The sequence below is a fragment of the Lolium rigidum genome, chromosome 6 (assembly GCF_022539505.1).
Source record: "Lolium rigidum isolate FL_2022 chromosome 6, APGP_CSIRO_Lrig_0.1, whole genome shotgun sequence".
Taxonomy (NCBI): domain Eukaryota; kingdom Viridiplantae; phylum Streptophyta; class Magnoliopsida; order Poales; family Poaceae; genus Lolium; species Lolium rigidum.
The window spans coordinates 56,644,711-56,669,802 of NC_061513.1; the positions used below are offsets into that span (position 1 = coordinate 56,644,711).

The 25,092-nt window shown below is 44.9% G+C and overlaps 1 protein-coding gene across 1 annotated transcript; it reads left to right on the forward strand.

Annotated features, from left to right (window-relative positions):
- Positions 1 to 7,101: 7,101 nt before the first annotated feature.
- On the forward strand, positions 7,102 to 7,952 carry LOC124666048 (flowering-promoting factor 1-like protein 1). The gene has a single exon (XM_047203395.1). It carries the CDS (start codon positions 7,286 to 7,288, stop codon positions 7,604 to 7,606), a length of 321 nt encoding a protein of 106 aa, XP_047059351.1. The 5' UTR covers positions 7,102 to 7,285; the 3' UTR covers positions 7,607 to 7,952.
- Positions 7,953 to 25,092: the final 17,140 nt, after the last annotated feature.

The window sequence follows — 25,092 nt, forward strand, 5'->3', positions numbered from 1 at the left end:
TACTGGACGATGCAGCGGCCCACCGAGCTCTGGCGACCGCACGGCGGATGGAGCGGCTGGTGGCGGAGAAGCTGGTGAGGAGGGAGGGAGGCAACAGCGGGGCCGGGCCATCAACCGCCCGGAGGGGGCGACAAGTAGTCTAGGTCCTTGTTCCTCCTTCTTATTTTTCGTATGTACATTATGCATTTGAGCTGAATGAAAAATATGTTAAAAAAACAATATGGGTCGTCCTGCTGGGAGCACACCCAGACGTAAACAAAAGCACAGTCAAAATGACCATTTTTGTATCCGCAGTCCGTCGGAAACGAACGCACACGGTCATTTTGTGTGTTCGAAATGCGCCAGGCTGTTGAAGATGTATCATCCACTTGTGTGTTTTTTTCGTGGCACAACAATATTGTACTTAAAATATTTGGTATAGACCATATTTTGTTATACCCAGTGTGTAATTTTTTGTTATGACAACATCGTACTGAAAATATCTTGTTTGACAACATTTTTATTTCCATCACCTCTAAAACAACATAGTTCTGAAAATATTTTTATCTACAACGTGATTTCGTACACATTGTGAAAATATCGCGATTTTTATAACGTGATTCCATACACATTGTGAAAACAACGCAATTTCCTACACACCGTGAAAATAACACGATTTGTACAGCACGATTCTGTACATAAGGTGAAAACAACATGATCGTTACAACGTGATTCTAAACCATTCTGACAATATCAAGATAACATTAGCGAACATACAAGTATCTTCCGGGGATGAGTACATGGTAGTTAGGCATAGTCTGTCGTCATACGACGTATCACTGTGGCACATGTACCAGCGTCTTGATGGTTCTTCAGCTCACTGGCTCACTGCGAATGATCAACAGCGTCATTAGGCTGACCAATTATCCAGATCCGAATCTAGATGCTTACATCCCACGGCCGGATGCTTGTGGGCATGCATAGTTAAGATAGCATGCATAGTTGTGTCGCTGGACTAACTAGGTTTTCAGGGTATTTGGGCATGGGCTGATTTTATGTTGAGTAAAACCAGAAGCAGCTCATCCGGTTTTAGGTGTCATAGTGTTAACTGAATTTCTCGCCAGTTAACTATCATTAGTACTGTAGCTGTTAGCTCGCTCCAAGTTCTTCTACCAACTTGGAGCGTTTCGTTCGCGAGAATTGGTCTCTTCATGGGATGGCACGAACATGGTGGATCAAGGATCGTGTGTGCGTGTTTTGTAGCCCGAACAAAAGGAATGAGAAGTAACTGAAAAGTCACAAGTTGTGTGTAGCGCTCTCTCTCTCTATCTATCTCTATCTCTCTCTCTCTTGTTCGTTTTTTTCATATATGTTCTGGTGTTCTTCCTCTCTGCCGATCATAGGGACAACATTTTATCGGATAATCCGCAAAAAGGCTGGATAATCCATATGTTGAGTAACACGTATAGAAAACAAAATATTCCTACGCATAACCAAGGTCATATGCAAGAGAGGAGGTAATAGACCATACCCTCGTAGACCGATCTAGCAGAAGTTATCGATGACGAGGTTGATGAAGACCCGAATTGATCCCCTCAACTAGACTCGTCTAGTCATGAAAAGATGTGTAATCCCATGAACAAGGGTTGCACGTGCAACAGCCGCGTCGAAGTGTGATAAAGCACACTTTCAAAGCGGGAACGTGTCAATGAAGATCCGGCAACGCTTCCGCAAGCCCAACTAGATTAGATCTAGGCGGGAGTAGAACTTGGGCAGAACTCCGTGAAGAAGAAGGAGAAGTAGATCTTTGTGGTGGCTCCGGTGATGTTGGCTAGGGCGGCGGAAATGGGAGGGCGGCGCGGTGGTGGTGATGGTCGCCGGTGGCGGCTATGCTTTGGAGAGGTGTGGTGCATGTCTTAGCTTTGGCCGCCCCCCTTTCCTCCCTTTATATAGGATGCCGACCGGCCCCTTGCCCCCTCTTCCAAACTTACTAGGGGGAGTTGGAGTACATCCGAACTCCTCTCCCCCCTCCAAAAAAATACTTGCCTAAGGGGAAACCCTAGTCCAACAAGGACTCCCCCTTCCCAAACCGGCCTAGGAGGGGGGGTCGTAGTTGGGCAAGGACTTTCCCCTCCCCATTGGTCCGGCCGGCCAAGGAGGGCCCATATGGCCTTCGGCACATGGTGCCCTCCAGGCTTCGCACTCTGGAACCTTCCAATCCTTGCGCGGAATATTGTAGACCTTTCGAGATGTTCTATGACCATCCGGTACCTTTCATAAATAGCCGAAACAATTCCGAATATTCTCGTTATGCTTCCGAACACTTTCAGAACATTTCAAGACTTTCCGATCAACCTCTGAAACCACTTTCCATCTTTACCTTCATTTGTATTCACACTCTAAATGTCTCTAAACCTTAAGTGTGTGGACCTATGGGTTCAGATATATGTGGACATGTACGAACATCCCTCTAATAAATGATCAATGTCGAGTGCTTGATAACCACAATTATCCACACATATAACACGAAGATCTAAGTCGTGTGACCCTTTCGTGTTACTATTTGATACTTGTCGCATTGCTTCTCGATAATGTACATGGCCCGAGGTGAAACTCTAGGTTATCCCCTTTACCCGACATGTAATATTTTACTCATCCCGCACCATCGATGTTCCTATGACATAACAACTTAGTCACATGTCTAGCCAGACGATGACGAACATCATGATGCATGAGTGGGTGCTCTCTATCCATCGTTGGAGTAGCAATTCCCACGATGACACATAAAATGACACTACGACATATTATAGGGTATGCACGAAGACCAACTTTATTGTCACTCGGTTAAGAAGTCATGTTCGTAGATCTCGTGACATCCATATTATATCCTAGTTCATAATAGCATCATGGTATAAAGATCTGTAGTAATAGTAATACTTAGTCTCTGGGAAATTACCGATAACTATATTGATGATGTGTTTCACGGTATATCATTTGGGGGTCTATCCATCATCATTGTTCCACTAAAAATGTTGATCTCATATGATAATAACATCATTTACTTTTTTCCCTATAGCAGTAAGGATGACAATTTACCCATAGGTATGGGTACCCGAGGGTACCGTACCCACATGGGCAGGGTATGAGCATACTTTTATACCCATGGTTAATACATGTACCCTACCCATTAAGTTACAGGTAGGGCACGGTAGCCTTGTACCCGCAGGTATACTCATACCCTATCCGTTTATTATCAATTTTTGATGTGACACCTCTACTTTTGTTGACTTATGAGTTATAATATAAGATTATGATTTCAACATTTTGATAATTGTTATGTACTCAGCTACATGTTATTGAGTTGAGATAATTTATTTTTATTTGCCAAATTTGACATCAATAAATGTAAAATTGTGAATAACTTGTGTACAATTTGACCTACCCATTGGGTATCCAATGTGTACGGGTATTCGTCAGGTATAGGTATGGGTAAAGTTTTATACATGTGGATATGGGTATGGGTAGAAGTTTGTACCCACTGACAATACGGGTATGGGTACGGTATTGCTTAACCCTAACCATACCCTACCCATTGCAATCCTTAATAGTCGGAAACCAAGACTACCAATATAATTAAGTTGCTAGTCATAGAGGCATAACTAGGGATATCTTATTTGGTGTTTATAATTCCATACATGTATTAGGGCTTTCCTATGATATCTCGAATATATGGAACTAATACATTTATAGCATAGAACCATAAAATTAAGTATGAAATAGGAAATATAAAATAATACAACTTTATTATTGCCTCCAGGGAATATTTTCGTCACCATATCCGTTAGAAGTTATCAATACCATATCTGCTAGATATCCCCTTGAGCATTATCCATATCGTCCACAACCGCATCTTTCAAATTCCTAAAATTACATACCATATCCTCAAAATTGGATGTTGATGTGAATTTTGTGTAGAAATAATCTGTACCATTTACATCCAAAATTGTGTCTCAAAGGAATGTATACATACAAAACAAGCCTAGTTGGAACTAGGTGGTAATTGGCATAGAGGACAAGGGGGAGTACTTTTTTACGCCAAACACTCACCTAGAAAAGTGGACGGGAAAGAGGTTTCCCTCGCATCAATAGAAAACCCGCTGATGAATGCTCGGTATCGAGCATCCCGTATGGGGAAAAAACCTACTGACACTTAAACTTCAAAAGTTCAAAATATTACAGACCGCCAAACGCAGTATGAAACATTGAACTCAGAGATTAGGGGCCTTCAATCATCAACATCATCGCTGAGTTGCAGTCATGTGGAGCACCTCGCCATCTCCACAACTTTGTTGATCAACTTTTGTGCGCCAACTTTGATTCTCCCTGGATCGTCATCACCATAAGACCTACCCAGTAGTAATTAAGAAAAGAGCAAACTGCACTGCAGGGGATTTAAGCACATACTCCATAGCTATCAACGAAAATCATATATCTAGACGCAGTGTGAAACGAAACGTGAACGAACTTGGAGAACAGTAATTTGCGCATGTCTGTCTATATCCTAGTAGATCACGTACCTTTCTCTTGACGTGAGATCACATACTACTAGCTAGCTGCAAGGCACGAGCTATCATATATATTCTCAAACGAAAAGGGCGGGAATCGATCATGTAAAAGATGCACGATTCGACCGGCCAGTCAGCAAGCTCATGCAGGAATATGTGTTTGCATATTGATAGATGGCCGATGGGCACGTGTACAGTTCGTCAAAAATAGTTAGGCACGGGAGGTACGTAATTAATTACATGCAGCGTGAATATGAATGTGTGTGTACACATTGCACGCGGCATGCATGTGCACGCACGCTTTTCGATCGAATACGATTCCCGTCTATAATTTCTCCGTCTCGATCGTCGGCTGTAACTTGTGATACACTATATACACGGGGAGCCAGCTCAGTGACGGAAAGCTCCATTCATACTCCTAGACGATCGATTCACCTCATTAATTTTTCCCAATGATCGATATCTTCATGGGTTCTGGTTTATCGCGGGAACAATCGTATAAATACACGTGTAGTATACTAATTAGTGATCACATCTTCAGAAGTACTAGTACTATATCAACTTTGCACATACTAATATATGCAGAAAGGTATCCGTTCCGTAATGTAAAAAGTTTTGGAACTACTTTAGTTTGCCAAAACGTCCTATAATATAGGAAAGAGTGATACTTTTTAACGTTGAAGCGTTTTTTTCCCACAAACACACCGATATATATAAGAGCAAATATCACAAAACCACAACCACTATGGCTACCGTGTCACACATAACCAGTGATATTTTTCATTAGAAAACCACTACTTCTAGGGTAAATTGTTTCAGAGAATCAAATCTCACATTAGGGCACGATTCCGACAACCTAGACCCACCTGTAATGTGCCAAAGTGTAGAGGCATTTTTATCTTCGTTTTTTTCCTGGATCGGACCACGAACAGGTTTGAACCATACCATTTGAAACTTTTCATACTTATTCAGCCTAACATTCCATTTCTAAAAAAAATCTTTAGAAAACCCTACTCCCTCCATTCCAATGAATAAGACGTTCTCGTTTTGCGTGTTTCTTCTTTAATCAAGAATTGATCCAAATATATAAAGATTGTTGGTATAAAGTTAACATCATAAAAGTATTTCTAGTATGAATCCAATGATACTAAGTACATACAATATAATCAAGATTTTTTTGCTCAATTTTTTGGTCAAAGTTCATCTTGAAATAAGCATGTGCTTTATTCATCAAAACGAAGGTAGTAAAAGTTAAATACAAGTAAATTAACTGGAACAACTATTGTAATTCTAGTGACTCTGCCACTTGGCACCTTAGTTGTGGGCCTAAGTTGTCGAAAAGGTGTTACATGTAATCTCTGGAATAATTAACCACAAATTGTTGTGTTCAGATAAAATTTTATTTTGTGTTTTGTGAAACCTTAGTCTTACTGGTTGTGGTTTTGTGATATTTACTCTATATCTATGGCGACCACACGGTCAAGTCTGTGCACAATCACGTAAGCACTATGTAGCTAGGAATTTAAGATGATCCAAACAATTTTCTTTTCATACATGCATCAGATGCTTGAGAGCTTGTCAGTTACTATTAGGGAAAAGGGTAACAAATCAAAAGGTAAATTCTATCCTACCGTACACCAAATATATACTTGACAATGAGAGAAGGTATCGATTTTGTTCTCGACAAAGGCGAATTTGGCTTGATCGACCGGCCAGAAATTCCCTTTCATGGGAAAAAAATGGCTGCAAAAGAGGAGCACGGATAGCTCATGTTCTTATTGTTTAAGTAAAGTAGAAAACTATGGGGACTGAATCCTATTCCCCTGAGAATTAGGCTAGCTCCTTTTGTTTTCCTTTCAGGGAAAAGGTGGTTAGGATTCCTCCCATAACATCATATTCTTTCTTTTCAGTTTTCCATATGGAAATGCTCAAGCCATAGATTATCCAGGAATATTTCTACATTATCTCCCAAAATTGGCGATTAACTGACGCCATCAGCTAATGCATATTTTTGACGTGCCGGGACAACTCCTTGACACGCGGCAAAATTTCATGACATAATGCTGATCGATCACAAATGTACACTGTATATTCGTATAGCATAGTTAGCTATCTAAAATTTGTTTAGCCGTGCATATATGCATATGCATGCATGCATGCATCTTTTTGTCCCTTTCTTTCTTTGTGGTCTTTCTTTCTTCTAGCAAATATATTCCCGGTAGCTTATCAAGAACATAATACTCGTAGCTAGCTACGCACACATATTCTCCGGCGCACACTTAAGTTTAATCCACATAGAATACCATGTTTGTGCTTGCAGCTAGCTACAGCATCTTCCTGACCTAACCTAACCGCGGCGTGCGGTACCCCACGCAGGACCTTCTCTTCTCTCATGCATGCACGCGTATATATATATCGATTTATTGTTATATGAGTGTATAATAGCATCCAAACATAGACCGCACATAACAAATCTATGTCTTGTTGCTGTTCCCCATATACATGTCCCCTCTACCCCACACCATCTGGTGTGTACCAAAAGCTTTCATCCATATCCACCTCTATATATACCCCCTTGATCTTGCTCTCTCTTGCTCAATCCATCCATCTCACTGCCACCAAGCTAGCTAGGATCATCTATACCATCCAGGCCTCTCTCCAAATCGATCTCCTTGCTAGACAGGTAGCCATCCTTTTTCTCTCTAGAGAGCAAAGGAGGAGCTGGTTGATCGATTTGGATCATGTCAGGGGTTTGGGTGTTCAAGAACGGGGTAGTTCGTCTGGTGGAGAACCCCGGGAGCGAGCGCACGTCGACGGTGCGGCGGAAGGCGCTGATGCACACGCCGAGCGGGCAGATGGTGTCGTCGTACTCGACGCTGGAGGCGAAGCTGACGGCGCTGGGGTGGGAGCGCTACTACGAGGACCCGGCGCTGTACCAGTTCCACAAGCGGGGGTGCCTCGACCTCATCTCCCTCCCCAGGGACTTCAACCACTTCTCCTCCGTCCACATGTACGACGTCGTCATCAAGAACAGGGAGTCCTTCCGCGTCGTCGACGCCTAAACATCGATCCTCTTCCCATGCGTGAGACGATCGATCGGTCTCGCGAGATGATCAGCTAGCTCTTATTCGTTTGACTTCATTTGGGCATGCAGGGTTATTGTTGGTCACCAGGGTGTTATTTACTTGATTGATTGTGCTTAATTTGGTTGGCAAGTGTTGTAGTAGTAGTCGACTGAGAGAGTGCAGACACATGTGTGCGTATGTGTGAGTACTAAGTAATTGATGACGACTTGTAGTGTGTGGCTGCAGATATATATGCCTAGGTTTTCAGTGTGGTGTGTAAGTAAAATATGTAGTGTGCTTGGGACTGTGTAAGATCTACGCTCTCTGATGTAAACTAGTGTTCGTGTGATTATAAGACGATCAGGTAGTTTATGGCTACTCGGATAAATCCCGAGATTGATTCTATTCTGTTTATATAGATGGAAGGAGGAGTACATCGTGGGGGGACGATCAGGTAGTTTATGGCTACTCGGATAAATCCCGAGATTGATTCTATTCTGTTTATATAGATGGAAGGAGGAGTACATCGTGGGGGGGAGAGAACAGAGTACACGTCGTATACGACTACACATACCGACTCCAAAACTATCTCTAACACCCTCCCTTAATCACAACTTTCTTAAGTTGAGATTAAACCTAAACTCCTCAAAACTTCTCACAGGAAGCGGTTTGGTGAATCCATCTGCCACTTGATCTTTGGATGGAATAAACCGTATCTCGAGCTGTCTCCTGAACACTCTTTCTCTGATAAAATGAAAATCTATCTCAATGTGTTTAGCTCTCGCATGGAACACAGGATTTGCTGACAAGTATGTAGCTCCCAGATTATCACACCATAAACATGGTGGTTGCCTTAACTTAACTCCAAGTTCTTTAAGAAGAGACTGTACCCATATTATTTCAGCCGTTGCATTTGCCACTGATTTATACTCTGCCTCTGTACTAGACCTGGAAACAGTGTCCTGCTTCTTAGCACTCCAGGAGATCAAATTTGGTCCAAAGAACACAGCAAAACCTCCAGTGGACCTGCGATCATCTGGACAACCTGTCCAGTCAGCATCTGAGAAAGCACTGACCAATGTGGAGTTGGACCGCATAAAGGTAAGTCCCATGCTAAGCGTATGCTTCACATATCTCAATATACGCTTTGCAGCAGTCCAATGTACAGTAGTGGGAGCATGCAGATACTGACACACCTTGTTAACATCATATGAAATATCAGGACGTGTAAGGGTCAAATACTGAAGTGCACCTACCATGCTTCGATAATTGGTGCTATCTTCTGGACCCAATAAGTCACCCTCCCTTGCTGTTATCTTTTCTGAAGAAGACAATGGTGTAGGAGAGCCTGAACAATGTGTCATACCCACTCTAGCAAGTACATCCTGAGCATACTTTGTCTGATTAAGTATTATACCATCATCGACTTTGTGAACTTCAATGCCCAAGAAATAATGAAGATCACCTAGATCCTTCAGAGCAAACTCACCACTTAGTATCTTGAGTAGAGCATATGTGGCAGCAGAAGAAGAACTGGCAACTATGATATCATCAACATAGATCAACATGTATATGGTGACATTGGACTTATGATATATGAATAGAGACGTATCAGACTTAGAGGCAACAAACCCATATTGAATGAGTTGAGAGCTAAGACGAGAGTACCACGCTCTTGGCGCTTGTTTCAGTCCATACAAGGCCTTGTCCAATTTGCACACATAATTCATCTTCCCCCTGTCTTCATAACCAGGAGGCTGACGCATATAGACTTCCTCTTCGAGAACACCATGAAGAAACGCATTCTTGACATCCAACTGTCGCAAGCTCCATCCTCTAGAAACAGAAATAGCGAGAACAAGTCGAACTGTAGCAATCTTGACAACTGGACTGAAAGTGTCTTCGTAGTCAATGCCATAGCGTTGTTTGAAGCCTTTAGCAACCAGACGAGCCTTGTAACGATCAACAGACCCATCAGCTTTGTGTTTAACCTTGTAGATCCATCTACAGTCAATAACATTGGCACCACGCTTGGGAGGTACAAGACGCCATGTCTGATTTGTTTGCAATGCTTGAAACTCTTCATCCATAGCTTGCTTCCATCTTGGATCAGCCAATGCAGCTTGCACGTCTGGTGGCTCAGTCTTAGTGGTAGACAGGAGCCAGCGGACGGTGCCATCGGAATACTGCTTCGGTCGACGAATCCCCTGTGATGCACGTGTAACACGGCGAGGAGTATCAGCAGCAGCAGGAGCCACAGAGTGACCCGGCATAGAGGATCCAGGCAGACCAGCGAGTTGCGGAATCTGAGGGCTGAGCAGCAGTGGTCCCGTCAGAGGCCGCAGGACATCCCGGGGGCCATGTGGGCGTGCGCGGATTGGATGACGAGGCAGGCGATCGCTGAGACGCCGCAGAAGATCCGGGCGCGTCTGACGCGGCAGATGCGCGCGCGTGCGGCGCGGCAGGGCTGGCAGTGGACCGGGGGGACGCGCGATCCGAGGACGGCGATCCCGGGGTGGATTGACTGCCAGAATCCACCTCGTGTCCAGCGCCGTTGTCTTCTTCCTCTGTTATTTCATGTGAGCTGTTCTGAGAGTTTTGAGCACCATTTGACCCCAAATTTTCTGGTGCACCTCTAGCTCGACCTGCAGCATCCTGGGGAACAATAAGAGGGACACTTGAGGTAGGATTAGTAGCATGTATATTATCATCATGTGGATCATCAAAGTGTTCATTCCCACGCTCAAAATTGTGTAGAGAAGGATCAAGTAACAAGAGTTCCTTGCGAAGAAGAGCACCAGCATTTGGATGAAGGTGCTGAAAGGGAAACACTGTTTCATCAAAGACAACATCTCTAGAGATATACACACGACCCGTGGCAACTTCAAGACATTTGACCCCTTTGTGACGAGGACTATAGCCAAGAAAGACGCATTGTTTGGATCGGAAGGCAAGTTTGCGTTTGTTGTATGGACGCAAATTGGGCCAACAAGCACAACCAAAAACTCTAAGAGAATTATAATCAGGTCGTGTTCGTAGGAGACGATGAACAGGTGTATCATTGTTGATGACCTTGCTGGGAAGCATGTTGATGAGATATGTGGCAGTAAGAAAAGCTTCATCCTAGAATTTTAGTGGCATATGTGCATGAGCAAGGAGGGCTAGACCAACTTCCACAATGTGGCGATGCTTTCGTTCAGCAGAGCCATTTTGTTGGTGAGCATGGGGACAAGACACATGGTGGGAAATTCCTTGAGATTGAAATAAGGGGTTTAATTTTTCATACTCTCCTCCCCAATCTGACTGAACAGTGAGAATTTTGGCATTAAGTTTGCGTTCAACAAGTTTTTGAAAATTGACAAAGGCAGCATAAGCATCGGACTTCTTTTTAAGCAAATATATCCATGTAAACTTGCTATAATCATCAATAAAGCTTACATAGTAATCATGGCGACCCACAGAAGTAGGTGCAGGACCCCAAACATCAGAGAAGATTAACTGAAGAGGAGCAGTAGATACACTCGTGGAGATGGGGTAGGGAAGCTGATGACTTTTGGCTTGTTGACAGGAATCACACACTAACTCAAAACTAGAATCCTTAACGAAACGAAGTTTATTTTTGCTAACAATCTGTCTAACAATGGCTGATGAAGGATGACCTAGACGACTATGCCACCTTGCTTGTGAGGGCTTGGCGGCGACACATGCATGCTTGGAGTATCGGGATGACACCAGTGATGATATGAGTGGGTAAAGCCCACCCACACAGCATCCTCTATAAATGATTTTCCGTGTGGCCTGGTCCTTGATCAAAAAGAAGAAGGGGTGAAATTCAATAAACACACGGTTGTCATAGGTGAATTGGTGAACAGAAAGCAGATTCTTAGAAGCATGTGGAACATGGAGCACATTGTTAAGACGAAAATTTTGTGCAGGGGTACGAACAATTGATTTACAAACATGAGAGATAGACATACCCTGACCACCTGCAGTGTTGACCCTGTCATTGCCGCGATACTTGTCACGGACCGTCATGTTGTTGAGTTCCCCGGTGATATGGTGGGTAGCACCAGTGTCCTGGTACCAGTTTGTATCGACTCCGTATGAGGCAACATGGGCCTCCTTGTCATCAGAATCATCATCGTCCTCCTGGAAGCGCCACCAGCAATCTTTGGCAGCATGACCTTCTTTGCCGCATATCTGACAGGTCACGTCTACCCATGGCGAGGTGCGGCGTCGACCGCGACCACGACCGCGGCCCCCTCCAGATGGTGCGCGCCCACGTCCCTGGCGAGGCTGGCGATCATCGCGGGGACCATCACGCCTGTCGTCGCGGCGCTGATCACGCCGATCATAGTTGCCGCGGTCACCGCGGTCACCGTAGTCACCGCGTGAGCGGTTGGTGAAGCGACCACGGCCTTGGCGCTGGGCAGCGTTCGTGGACGTCTCGAAGTCAGCATCAGATGTGCCGCTGAGCATGGCCTGACGCTCGTCATACGCCCGGAGTTGGGCATAGAGAGATGGCAATGTCAAGGGCGTGGGAACCGCGCCCAGAGCAGCGACGAGAGAGTTGTACTGTCCCCCAAGACCCGCAAGGATGAACGAGATTTGTTCAGAGGTACGGATGAACTCGCCGGCGGCTGCAAGCTCGTCGACGATGGTCTGGATCTTGGTGAGGAAGGCGTCGGTACTCATCTGTAGTTTCTTGGTATTTGCCAGTGCAATGCGAAGGTTCGTGACCTTGGTCTGGCATGCTGATGCAAACATCTCCTCAACTGCCTGCCAGACACCGGCGGCAGTCTCGATTCGTTGAACGTGAGGTAGAACCTCAGGCCCGATCGACTGAAGGAGGTAGCCTAACACGATCTGGTCACGGGAGATCCAGGAATCGTAGGCAGGGTTGTTTACCGTCTTGGGCGTTTGATCGTCGACTGTTTTGTCGGCCGGTGAAACCTCCAGGGTTTTGGGAGGTGCGGCATCGCTGCCGTCGAGAAGGCCGAAGAGACGAGCGCCACGGATCGGAGGAAGAACTTGAGCACGCCATCCAGAGTAGTTCGCCCGCGTCAGCTTGTCAGACGGCGGGGAGCCCAGGTTGATGATCTGAGCAGACGACGAAGCCATGGCGTCGACGAAGTAGATGGCGGCGGCGAGGATGAACTCGATGCGATCAGTTTTGTCGGCGAAGAGGCCGGCCTGATACCATATAAGACGATCAGGTAGTTTATGGATACTCGGATAAATCCCGAGATTGATTCTATTCTGTTTATATAGATGGAAGGAGGAGTACATCGTGGGGGGGAGAGAACAGAGTACACGTCGTATACGACTACACATACCGACTCCAAAACTATCTCTAACAGTGATGACTATATATGTACATTCATTTGCATGTTTCTCAACATATGCATGATGCATGCGACCATGTCCTCAAAATCGTCCATGCCTAAGTAATCAAAAGGTTTGCAGAGCATGAACTACAAATTCTCTTCAACTCGTGCATGCATACACGGTGAGTCGGTGAATTCTCAGCAGTTTAGGCCCTTCGTATCCTGCAACGAAGATGCATGATATATGTTTTGCTTCCTTCAAAGGAAGATCGCAAAGTCATGTATTGCCTATTCCTTGTGATTGTTCTGTTGTGGCAAAAGTAATCAGGAGTTTCTTTTTGAGGATGTAATGGACTCTGCAACAAACATAATATCGAGATCTATTAGATGAGCATATGTATGCAGATATAGCCACCGCCCCCTCTAGGAAAACAAGCCACTGCCTTCTCCTTAAATCAGTTCCCCCTCCTTCGATTAGCCTCGCTGGTGTCGGGAGGGGTGGGAACCCGATCTATGAATGAAGTTTTTAATAAAAGTAGAATTTTCAATATATTAGTGTAGAGTTTTGGTAGTCGTCTTCTTATTGGTCTGAACCTCAATGAAGATGGCATCTCTATAATAAGAGATCTTTCTGTTAGATTGCATATATTGTATTTACAGTAGGACTGTATTGTAATTGTAACCTAACCCTAGGCCTCTGGCCTATTATATAAACACCGGAACCCCACGTCATTATACGTGCGAGGCTTCCCCCAAAACCCTTCTACATGGTATCAGACTAATCTCGGTCCTACCCTAGCCGCCGCCGCCTCTTCGGCCACCGCCGCCCTAGGTCGGGCCGCTGCCAACCCTAGCCCCACCCCACCTTCCTCTGCCATGGAGCTCACCGCCATCACCGACGGGACCTCCTCTGCCCCTGCGGCCGCTTCGGCCGCCGCGATCGTCCCCGCTGGCGCCCCGCGTCACGCCGGCCCCGTGCTGCTCTCCTTCGCCGCCGGGAACTACTCCAAGTGGTGCATCTACATGCGCGCTTCCCTGGGCCGCTCCGGCTACCTCGGCCACGTCGATGGCACCGTCGCCGCCGCCCCCACCGACGCTGTGTGGGCCACCGCCGACTACACCGTCCTCAACCACCTCCATGCCGCCATCGACGAAGACGTCGTGGACATGATCCTTGCGGGGAATCAGACCGCGCGTCAGCTGTGGCTTGCGGCACGCGACCTCTTCACCACGAACAAGGCGAACAAAGCCATCTACCTTGACAATGACTTTCGCCAGCTTGTGCAGGGATCCCTCTCCATCCACGAGTACTGTCGCCGCCAGAAGCACCTCGCCGATGCGCTCTCCGACAACGACTCTCCCGTGAGCGACCGCGCCCTCGTCCTCAACACCCTGCGCGGCCTTGGCCTTCGCTTTGCCTCCGCCGCCACGGTCATCTCCATGACCGACCCGCTGCCCACCTTCCTCCACATCAGGGCCATGCTCCTGATGGAGGAGATGCAGCAGGCCAACGCGGCGGCCACCTCCGCCAACACCGCCCTCATCGCCCAGGCCCGCGGTCCCGCCTCTTCATGCCCCAGCCCCGGCTGCCATGGTGACGGTCCCGCCCCTGGTGCGGGCGCCGGGAAAGGCAAGCAGCCGGCCAAGCAGAAAGGCCGCACTGGCGGACACCAGGGCGCCACCCAGGGCACCCAACCCGCCGGCACGCCAGCCCCTACCGGCCCGTGGGTCTGCTTCTCCCCGGGTGCTGGCCAGTGGCGCGCCCCCTCCTCTGGACAGGGCATCCTGGGCCCTCGGCCCCAGGCCTACACCGCCACCGCGCCGTCGACCTCGGCGACTACATGGGACAACTCGGCCCTCATCGCCGCCTGATACGTCTCCGACGTATCGATAATTTCTTATGTTCCATGCCACATTATTGATGATATCTACATGTTTTATGCATACTTTATGTCATATTTATGCGTTTTCCGGAACTAACCTATTGACGAGATGCCGAAGGGCCGCTTGCTGTTTTCTCGCTGTTTTTGGTTTCAGAAATCCTAGTAAGGAAATATTCTCGGAATCGGACGAAATCAACGCCCAGCATCTTAGGATCACGCGAAGCTTCCAGAACACCCAAGAGAGGCCAGAGGGGGGCCACTGGGCCCCCAGATGACAGGCCGGCGCGGCCCTAGGGGGGCGCGCCCCCCTAGTGTGTCGTCGCCTCGTGGCCCCTCCGACTCCACCTCTTCGCCTATTTAGTCGTCCCTGACCTAAAACCTCAAGCACGTTCGACGAAACCAGAGAAAACCTTCCAGAGTCGCCGCCATCGCGAAGCCAAGATCTGGGGGACAGGAGTCTCTGTTCCGGCACGCCGCCGGGACGGGGAAGTGCCCCCGGAAGGCTCCTCCATCGACACCACCGCCATCTTCATCAACGCTGCTGTCTCCCATGAGGAGGGAGTAGTTCTCCATCGAGGCTCGGGGCTGTACCGGTAGCTATGTGGTTAATCTCTCTCCTATGTACTTCAATACAATAATCTCATGAGCTGCCTTACATGATTGAGATTCATATGATGATGCTTGTAATCTAGATGTCATTATGCTAGTCAAGTGGGTTTTACTTATGTGATCTCCGGAGACTCCTTGTCCCACGTGTGTAAAGGTGACAAGTGTGTGCACCGTGTGGGTCTCTTAGGCTATATTTCACGAATACTTATTCACCGTTACGAATGGCATAGTGAAGTGCTTATTTATATCTCTTTATGATTGCAATGTGTTTTGTATCACAATTTATCCGTGTGCTACTCTAGTGATGTTATTAAAGTAGTTTATTCCTCCCGCACGGTGTAATGGTGACAAGTGTGTGCATCGTGTAGTACTTGGCGTAGGCTATGATTGCGATCTCTTGTAGATTATGAAGTTAACTATTGCTATGATAGTATTGATGTGATCTATTCCTCCTTTCGTAGTGTGAAGGTGACAAGTGTGCATGCTATGTTAGTACTTGGTTTGGTTATGTTGATCTGTTATGCACTCTAAGGTTATTTAAATATGAACATTGAATATTGTGGAGCTTGTTAACTCCGGCATTGAGGGTTCGTGTAATCCTACACAGTTAGTGGTGTTCATCATCCAACAAGAGGGTGTAGAGTCTAGCATCTATCTATTTATTCTGTTATGTGATCAATGTTGAGAGTGTTCACTAGTGAAAGTATGATCCCTAGGCCTTGTTCCTAAATACTTCTATCGCTGTTTGTTTACTGTTTTACTGCATCTATACTTCCTGCAATATTACCACCATCAACCACACACCAGTCCTGGATAGCAAAGCACTTTTCTGGTGCCGTTGCTACTGCTTGTCGTGGTATCGTCACGGCATATGCCATAGGGTGGCTAATCGAAGGGGCTCCTGAGAGATCTCACGGCGGTATCCGGAGGCGGGTATGGGCACGAGCGACACGGCGACGTACCCAGGTTCGAGGCCCTCCGATGGAGGTAAAACCTCTACTCCTGCTAGAGTGTATATGATATCACACAGTACAATGGTGCTCCTAGAGCTGTGTCCGGCTGGCCCTGAGAGGCTAAGGGAGACGATGGTCTCTCTCACAGGGCAGCTCTGTAGGTGGGTGAAAGCAATAAATGATCGATCCTCCCTGCACGAGAGGGGGTAGTGCGGTTTATATAGGCACCGGCACTTTACATATAAGACCCTATAGTCTACTGGCCGGCTTGGCCGGCTTCGGCTTCCGCTCCTTCCCGAGGCGGTGACGTCAGGAGCCGTTGAGGCGTCATGGCCTGTCCCATCCGGCTGCCACGGTCAGCGGTATGGAGAGGAAGCGTCCCTGTCGCCGTCAGCCACTGTAGCCTGTACGGCGCGTCGTAAGCCATGATGGCCTGTCCGGCGCGTGGCACTATTGCTCCACAGTGCCCCGCGCTTACGGAAGATGAAGTCGGCGTGGACTTTGGGAACCCGGATCACCAACCCGGTTCCTTCCAAGGCAAGACTCGCCAGCCTCGAGTCGGTCCGAGGTACGGACCCCCAGCCGGATATGGCTTGTAGAAGCCGGCCCAGCCTACAGCATTGGCGGCCGTAGCCAGGCCGACTAGGACCTAGAGCCAGCCGGCTTCCGGACCAGCCGGCCACGACGCCAGCCGGCTGCTCCTCGCCCGGCCTTTGCCGCGAGCCGGCCGCTGGTCAGCCGGCTGCTCCGCGTCCATTGCCCTACCCGGGTCTTCCCCCCGACACTCGCTCGCATTTATTCATACCACCTCGTATTTCACTATCTCTTCGCCGAACTAGTGCACCTATTAGGTGTGTTGGGGACACAAGAGACTTCTTGCTTTGTGGTTGCAGTGGTTGCATGAGAGGGATATCTTTGACCTCTTCCTCCCCGAGTTCGATAAACCTTGGGTGATCCACTTAAGGGAAACTTGCCGCTGTTCTACAAACCTCTCGCTCTTGGAGGCCCAACACTGTCTACAAGAATAGAAGCACCCGTAGACATCAAGCACTTTTCTGGCGCCGTTGCCGGGGAGGAAAGGTAAACGGCACTCACACACCGGACCCCGGCAACTAGCCACTTTTCTGGCGCCGTTGCCGGGAGGAAAGGTAAAAGGCTCTCATACTCCGGTCCCGTGTAAAGTATTTTTCTCGGCGCCGTTGTGTGTGTGCTCGAAGCTATTTCCTTTAGATCCTGCAATTGCATCTTTTTGTTTCTTGTTTTACACTAGTAAGGCATAATGGAATACAACTATGAGCTTTTTAATTTATTTCCTAAGTTAAGACATGAATTGTGTGATGCGAAAATTAAAGAACCTATGGAGCCTCAATTGCATGCTAGTAGCAATGTTATTAGTATGAACGCAATCATCGCTAATGCTATGGATAAGTCTAAGCTTGGGGAAGCTAGTTTTTGTGATCTTTTTAGTTTCCCATCTTTAGGGGAGAAAATTTGTTCTGATAATGCTTTATCTCCCATATGCGATAACTCTAATGATGCTTGTCCACCAACTGCAAGTACCGCTTTCAAGATACCCATGAAAATTATTGAACGTGTTATTGATAACCGCTATGAAGGGGATGGAACCGTCCATCCCGGAGATCATTTACTCGTTTTTGCATGGATTATGCGGGTTATTCAAGTGTGCAGGTATCTCTATGGATGAAGTGAGGAAGAAGCTATTCTCTTTTTCGTTGTCCGGTAAAGCGGCGCATTGGTATAAATTGTTGAAGAATAGTCATTCTCTTGGTTGGGAGGAAATTGTACCTCTCTTTTATTCTAAATTTTATCCTCCTCATGAAGTGCATATTGATAGGAATTATATTTATAACTTTTATCCTCGTGATGGAGAGAGTATTTCTCAAGCATGGGGGAGATTGAAGTCACTAATGCTCAAATGTCCCATTCATGAGCTCCCCCGTAATGTTATTGTTAACAATTTTTATGCGAGGCTTTCAGGACAACACAAGGACTATCTGGATGCCTGTTCAGAGGGATCTTTCACAAGCAAGGAGGTTGAAGCTAGGTGGGATCTTCTTGATCGGATTGAGGAGAATGCTGAAGGATGGGAGAACAACAAAGGTGAAGAGTCAGTATAAATTATGATTATGAATGCATTAAAGCTTTTATGGATACCGATAAATTTCGAGATATGAGTGCTACTTATGGTCTTGACTCTCAAGTTGCTGCAAATCTTTATAAAGCCTTTGCTTCTCATTTTGAATTTCCTAAAAAGAATTTTGATAAGTATCATGAACCTTTTAAAGAGGCTTGCATGAAGGATGAAATTGTTGTTAATGATTGCAATAAGCATGCTCAAACTCCTAAGAATGCTATTTCCTATAAGCATGTTAATTTTTGTGGAATGCATAGACCTTGTGGAATTAATCAAATCAAAGATGAATATTGTATCCATCATATTAATGAAAAAACTAGAAAGTGGGCTAGGGCTCTAGATGATCTTGGTAAAAAAGTTTGTGCCCTCTATCCTTTTATTTGTGAAGTTTGCCATGAAGTGGGTCATTTTAATTTTCAATGCTCCACCAATGATAATTTGAACCCAATGAGTGCTGCAAATTTGTATTGTGATGATGAAATTACTCCTAATCAAGCATGATGAACTCACTTTATTTTTGTGGTGTGAAGAGTTATCAAGGAAAATTTCTTTGTTAGATATTAATGATCTTGATATTGATGATGTCCCGCATGGGTGTTTTTCTTATTGCATTGATAATAGCCATACAAATACTTACATACAAAATATTTTAGAAGATGACACCTTGCCAAAATATGATAGGACCGCCGTGTGTTTTGAACTAATTAATGAAAAGGAGGAATCCTCCCAAGTTTCTTCTATTGTTTCGAAAGTAAATCAGGTTATGCGGACAAGCCACCCTTCAAGCCTCTTCCTCCTAAAGAAGGGAACGAGGAGAAGGAAGAGAAGAAGAAGAAGAAGAAGAAGAAGAAGAAGAAGAAGAAGAAGAAGAAGAAGAAGAAGACGAAGAAGAAGAAGAAGAAGAAGAAGAAGAAGAAGAAGAAGAAGAAGAAGAAGAAGAAGAAGAAGAAGAAGAAGAAGAAGAAGAAGAAGAAGAAGAGTAGACGAGGCATATCCCCGCGTGAATGAGATAACGCTAGGTAACCGTAAGTATGTTGCTCCTAATGATTATTATGATAATGAATCTGAATACAATGATCTTCCTATGCCCTTTACATACATTAGTGATCATGATTTGAATGAGCACACTACTTTTGATATTGCAAATCTCTGGGAAACTAATTCTGAAAATGATGATGATAATAATTGCCATAGTATCACTGCTATCCATGCTTCCTCCCATAATGATATAGAAAGCTCTAAGCTTGGGGAAGAGGTGTTTGAAAATCCTTTTGCTACTGATCATTATGTGTTTGATACATCTCCTTCTAATAACAATGATGGTATGGTCACAGTATAAACCGACCGTGAAAGATAACTATTCTATTTCTTATGATGACACCGTGCCTCCGACCTTTAATGATTATTATAAAGAATGCTATGATATAGGTTATAACTATCCTTATGAAACTTGTCATAGTTATGATTGGATTGCCAAAAACAATTCCCTTAATATGCAACTTGTTTACCATGTTCAAATTCTTGATAATAATCCTGCTCCAATTACTATTAATGAGAAGAATTCTTCTTATGCCAAAATTAATGATACTTCTATGCATATGAACCATGATAAGAATGTTTTAAGTGATGGGTATATTGTGGATTTCATCAATGATGCTACTGAAAGTTATTATGAGAGAGGGAAACATGGGTATATGCATCTTAATAATATTAAGTTTCCCCTCTTTATGTTGAGAATCTTGAAGTTACTCGTGTTTTATCCTCTTATGCTTGTCACTTTGTTCTTCATGAATTCATTTGTGTACAAGATTCCTTTGCATAGGAAGTGGGTTAGACTTAAATGTGTTTTGAATTTGCTTCTTGATGCTCTCTTTTTGCTTCAAATACTATTTCTTGCGAGTGCATCATAAAAACTGCTGAGCCCATCTTAATGGCTATAAAGAAAGAACTTCTTGGGAGATAACCCATGTGTTTATTTTGCTACAGTACTTTTGTTTTATATTTGTGTCTTGAAAGTTGTTACTACTGTAGCAACCTCTCCTTATCTTTATTTTATTGCATTGTTGTGCCAAGTAAAGACTTTGATAGTAAGGTTCATACTAGATTTGGATTACTGCGCAGAAACAGATTTCTTGTCGTCACGAATCTGGGCCTAATTCTCCGTAGGTAACTCAGAAAATTATGCCAATTTACGTGAGTGATCCTCAGATATGTACGCAACTTTCATTCAATTTGAGAATTTTCATTTGAGCAAGTCTGGTGCCTCAATAAAATTCGTCTTTACGGACCGTTCTGTTTTGACAGATTCTGCCTTTTATTTCGCATTGCTTCTTTTGCTATGTTGGATGGATTTCTTTGTTCCATTAACTTCCAAGTAGCTTTGAGCAATGTCCGAAGTGTTAAGAATGATTGTGTCACCTCTGAACATGTGAATTTTTGATTATGCACTAACCCTCTAATGAGTTTGTTTCGAGTTTGGTGTGGAGGAAGTTTTCAAGGGTCAAGAGAGGAGGATGATATACTATGATCAAGAAGAGTGAAAAGTCTAAGCTTGGGGATGCCCCGTGGTTCACCCCTGCATATTTCAAGAAGACTCAAGCATCTAAGCTTGGGGATGCCCAAGGCATCCCCTTCTTCATCGACAAATTATCAGGTTCCTTCTCTTGAAACTATATTTTTATTCGGCCACATCTTATGTACTTTACTTGGAGCGTCTCGTGTGCTTTTGTTTTTGTTTTTGTTTGAATAAATGCTTGTGTGGGAGAGAGACACGCTCCGTTGGTTCATATGAACACATGTGTTCTTAGCTTTTATTTTTCATGGCGAAGGTTGAAACTCGCTTCGTTAATTGTTATATGGTTGGAAACGGAAAATGCTACATGTAGTAATTGGTAGAATGTCTTGAATAATTTGATACTTGGCAATTGTTGTGCTCATGTTTAAGCTCTTGCATCATATACTTTGCACCTATTAATGAAGAAATACATAGAGCTTGCTAAAATTTGGTTTGCATAATTGGTCTCTCTAAGGTCTAGATAATTTCTAGTAAAGAGTTTGAACAACAAGGAAGACGGTGTAGAGTCTTATAATGTTTACAATATGTCTTTTATGTGAGTTTTGCTGCACCGGTTCATCCTTGTGTTTGTTTCAAATAACCTTGCTAGCCTAAACCTTGTATCGAGAGGGAATACTTCTCATGCATCCAAAATCCTTGAGCCAACCACTATGCCATTTGTGTCCACCATACCTACCTACTACATGGTATTTCTCCGCCATTCCAAAGTAAATTGCTTGAGTGCTACCTTTAAAATTTCCATTCTTTACCTTTGCAATATATAGCTCATGGGACAAATAGCTTAAAAACTATTGTGGTATTGAATATGTACTTATGCACTTTATCTCTTATTAAGTTGCTTGTTGTGCGATAACCATGTTCCCGGGGACGCCATCAACTACTCTTTGTTGAATATCATGTGAGTTGCTATGCATGTCCGTCTTGTCTCGAAGTAAGGGAGACTTACCACTCATTTAATGGTTAGAGCATGCATATTGTTAGAGAAGAACATTGGGCCGCTAACTAAAGCCATGATTCATGGTGGAAGTTTCAGTTTTGGACATATATCCTCAATCTCATATGAGAACATTAATTGTTGCTACATGCTTATGCATTAAAGAGGAGTCCATTATCTCGTTGTCTATGTTGTCCCGGTATGGATGTCTAAGTTGAGAATAATCAAAAGCGAGAAATCCAATGCGAGCTTTCTCCTTAGACCTTTGTACAAGCGGCATAGAGGTACCCCTTTGTGACACTTGGTTAAAACATATGTATTGCGATGATAATCCCGGTAATCCAAGCTAATTAGGACAAGGTGCGGGCACTATTAGTATACTATGCATGAGGCTTGCAACTTGTAAGATATAATTTACATGATACATATGCTTTATTACTACCGTTGACAAAATTGTTTCTTGTTTTCAAAACCAAAGCTCTAGCACAAATATAGCAATCAATGCTTCCCTCTGCGAAGGGCCATTCTTCTACTTTTATGTTGAGTCAGTTCACCTATCCTCTCCACCTCAAGAAGCAAACACTTGTGTGAACTGTGCATTGACTCCTACATACTTGCATATTGCACTTGTTATATTGCTTTGCCTTGACAACTATCCATGAGATATACATGTTATAAGTTGAAAGCAACCGCTGAAACTTCAAATCTTCCTTTGTGTTGCTTCAATACCTTTACTTTGAATTTATTGCTTTATGAGTTAACTCTTATGCAAGACTTATTGATGCTTGTCTTGAAAGTATTATTCATGAAAAGTCTTTGCTATATGATTCATTTGTTTACTCATGTCATTTACATTGTTTTGATCACTGCATTCATTACCTATGTTTACAATAGTATGATCAAGGTTATGATGGCATGTCACTCCAGAAATTATCTTTGTTATCGTTTACCTGCTCGGGACGAGCAGGAACTAAGCTTGGGGATGCCGATACGTCTCCGACGTATCGATAATTTCTTATGTTCCATGCCACATTATTGATGATATCTACATGTTTTATGCATACTTTATGTCATATTTATGCGTTTTCCGGAACTAACCTATTGACGAGATGCCGAAGGGCCAGCTTGTTGTTTTCTCGCTGTTTTTGGTTTCGTAAATCCTAGTAAGGAAATATTCTCGGAATCGGACGAAATCAACGCCCAAGCATCTTATAATCTCCCGAAGCTTCCGTAACACCCGAGAGAGGCCGAGAGGGGGCCACGGGGCCCCACACGACAGTGGCGGCGCGGCCCTAGGGGGCGCGCCCCTAGTGTGTCGGTCGCCCCGTGGCCCCTCCGACTCCGCCTCTTCGCCTATTTAGTCGTCCCTGACCTAAAACCTCGAGCACGTTCGACGAAACCAGAGAAAACCTTCCAGAGCCGCCGCCATCGCGAAGCCAAGATCTGGGGGACAGGAGTCTCTGTTCCGGCACGCCGCCGGGACGGGGAAGTGCCCCCGAAGGCTCCTCCATCGACACCACCGCCATCTTCATCAACGCTGCTGTCTCCCATGAGGAGGGAGTAGTTCTCCATCGAGGCTCGGGGCTGTACCGGTAGCTATGTGGTTAATCTCTCTCCTATGTACTTCAATACAATAATCTCATGAGCTGCCTTACATGATTGAGATTCATATGATGATGCTTGTAATCTAGATGTCATTATGCTAGTCAAGTGGGTTTTACTTATGTGATCTCCGGAGACTCCTTGTCCCACGTGTGTAAAGGTGACAAGTGTGTGCACCGTGTGGGTCTCTTAGGCTATATTTCACAGAATACTTATTCACTGTTATGAATGGCATAGTGAAGTGCTTATTTATATCTCTTTATGATTGCAATGTGTTTTGTATCACAATTTATCTCGTGTGCTACTCTAGTGATGTTATTAAAGTAGTTTATTCCTCCCGCACGGTGTAATGGTGATAGTGTGTGCATCGTGTAGTACTTGGCGTAGGCTATGATTGTGATCTCTTGTAGATTATGAAGTTAACTATTGCTATGATAGTATTGATGTGATCTATTCCTCCTTTCGTAGTGTGAAGGTGACAAAGGTGCATGCTATGTTAGTACTTGGTTTGGTTATGTTGATCTGTTATGCACTCTAAGGTTATTTAAATATGAACATTGAATATTGTGGAGCTTGTTAACTCCGACATTGAGGGTTCGTGTAATCCTACACGCTTAGTGGTGTTCATCATCCAACAAGAGAGTGTAGAGTCTAGCATCTATCTATTTATTCTGTTATGTGATCAATGTTGAGAGTGTCCACTAGTGAAAGTATGATCCCTAGGCCTTGTTCCTAAATATCGCTATCGCTGTTTGTTTATCGTTTTACCGCATCTATACTTCCCGCAATATTACCACCATCAACCACACCAGTCCCGAAAGCAAAGCACTTTTCTCGGTGCCGTTGCTACCGCTCATATTTATTCATACCACCCGTATTTCACTATCTCTTCGCCGAACTAGTGCACCTATTAGGTGTGTTGGGGACACAAGAGACTTCTTGCTTTGTGGTTGCAGGGTTGCATGAGAGGGATATCTTTGACCTCTTCCTCCCTGAGTTCGATAAACCTTGGGTGATCCACTTAAGGGAAACTTGCTGCTGTTCTACAAACCTCTGCTCTTGGAGGCCCAACACTGTCTACAAGAATAGAAGCACCCGTAGACATCACCGCCCTCAACAACCTCGCGCTTAAGCAAGGTGGTTGGGTCATGGACTCAGGCGCGTCCTCACACATGACCAACGACGATGGTAACCTTACTCGTTCCTTTCGCCTTCGCACTCCTCACTTCGTCACCGTCGGGGATGGCACCACCATCCGCATTACCTCTTCTGGTTTCACCTCCTTTCGCACACCTTCTGGTCACGTCTTTCGACTCAACCATGTACTCCTAGTACCGCACATTATTCGCAATTTGCTTTCCGTTCGCAAGTTTACCCGCGATAATATGTGTTCCATTGAGTTTGACGCCTTTGGTTTCTCTGTGAAGGACCTGAAGACCCGTCGC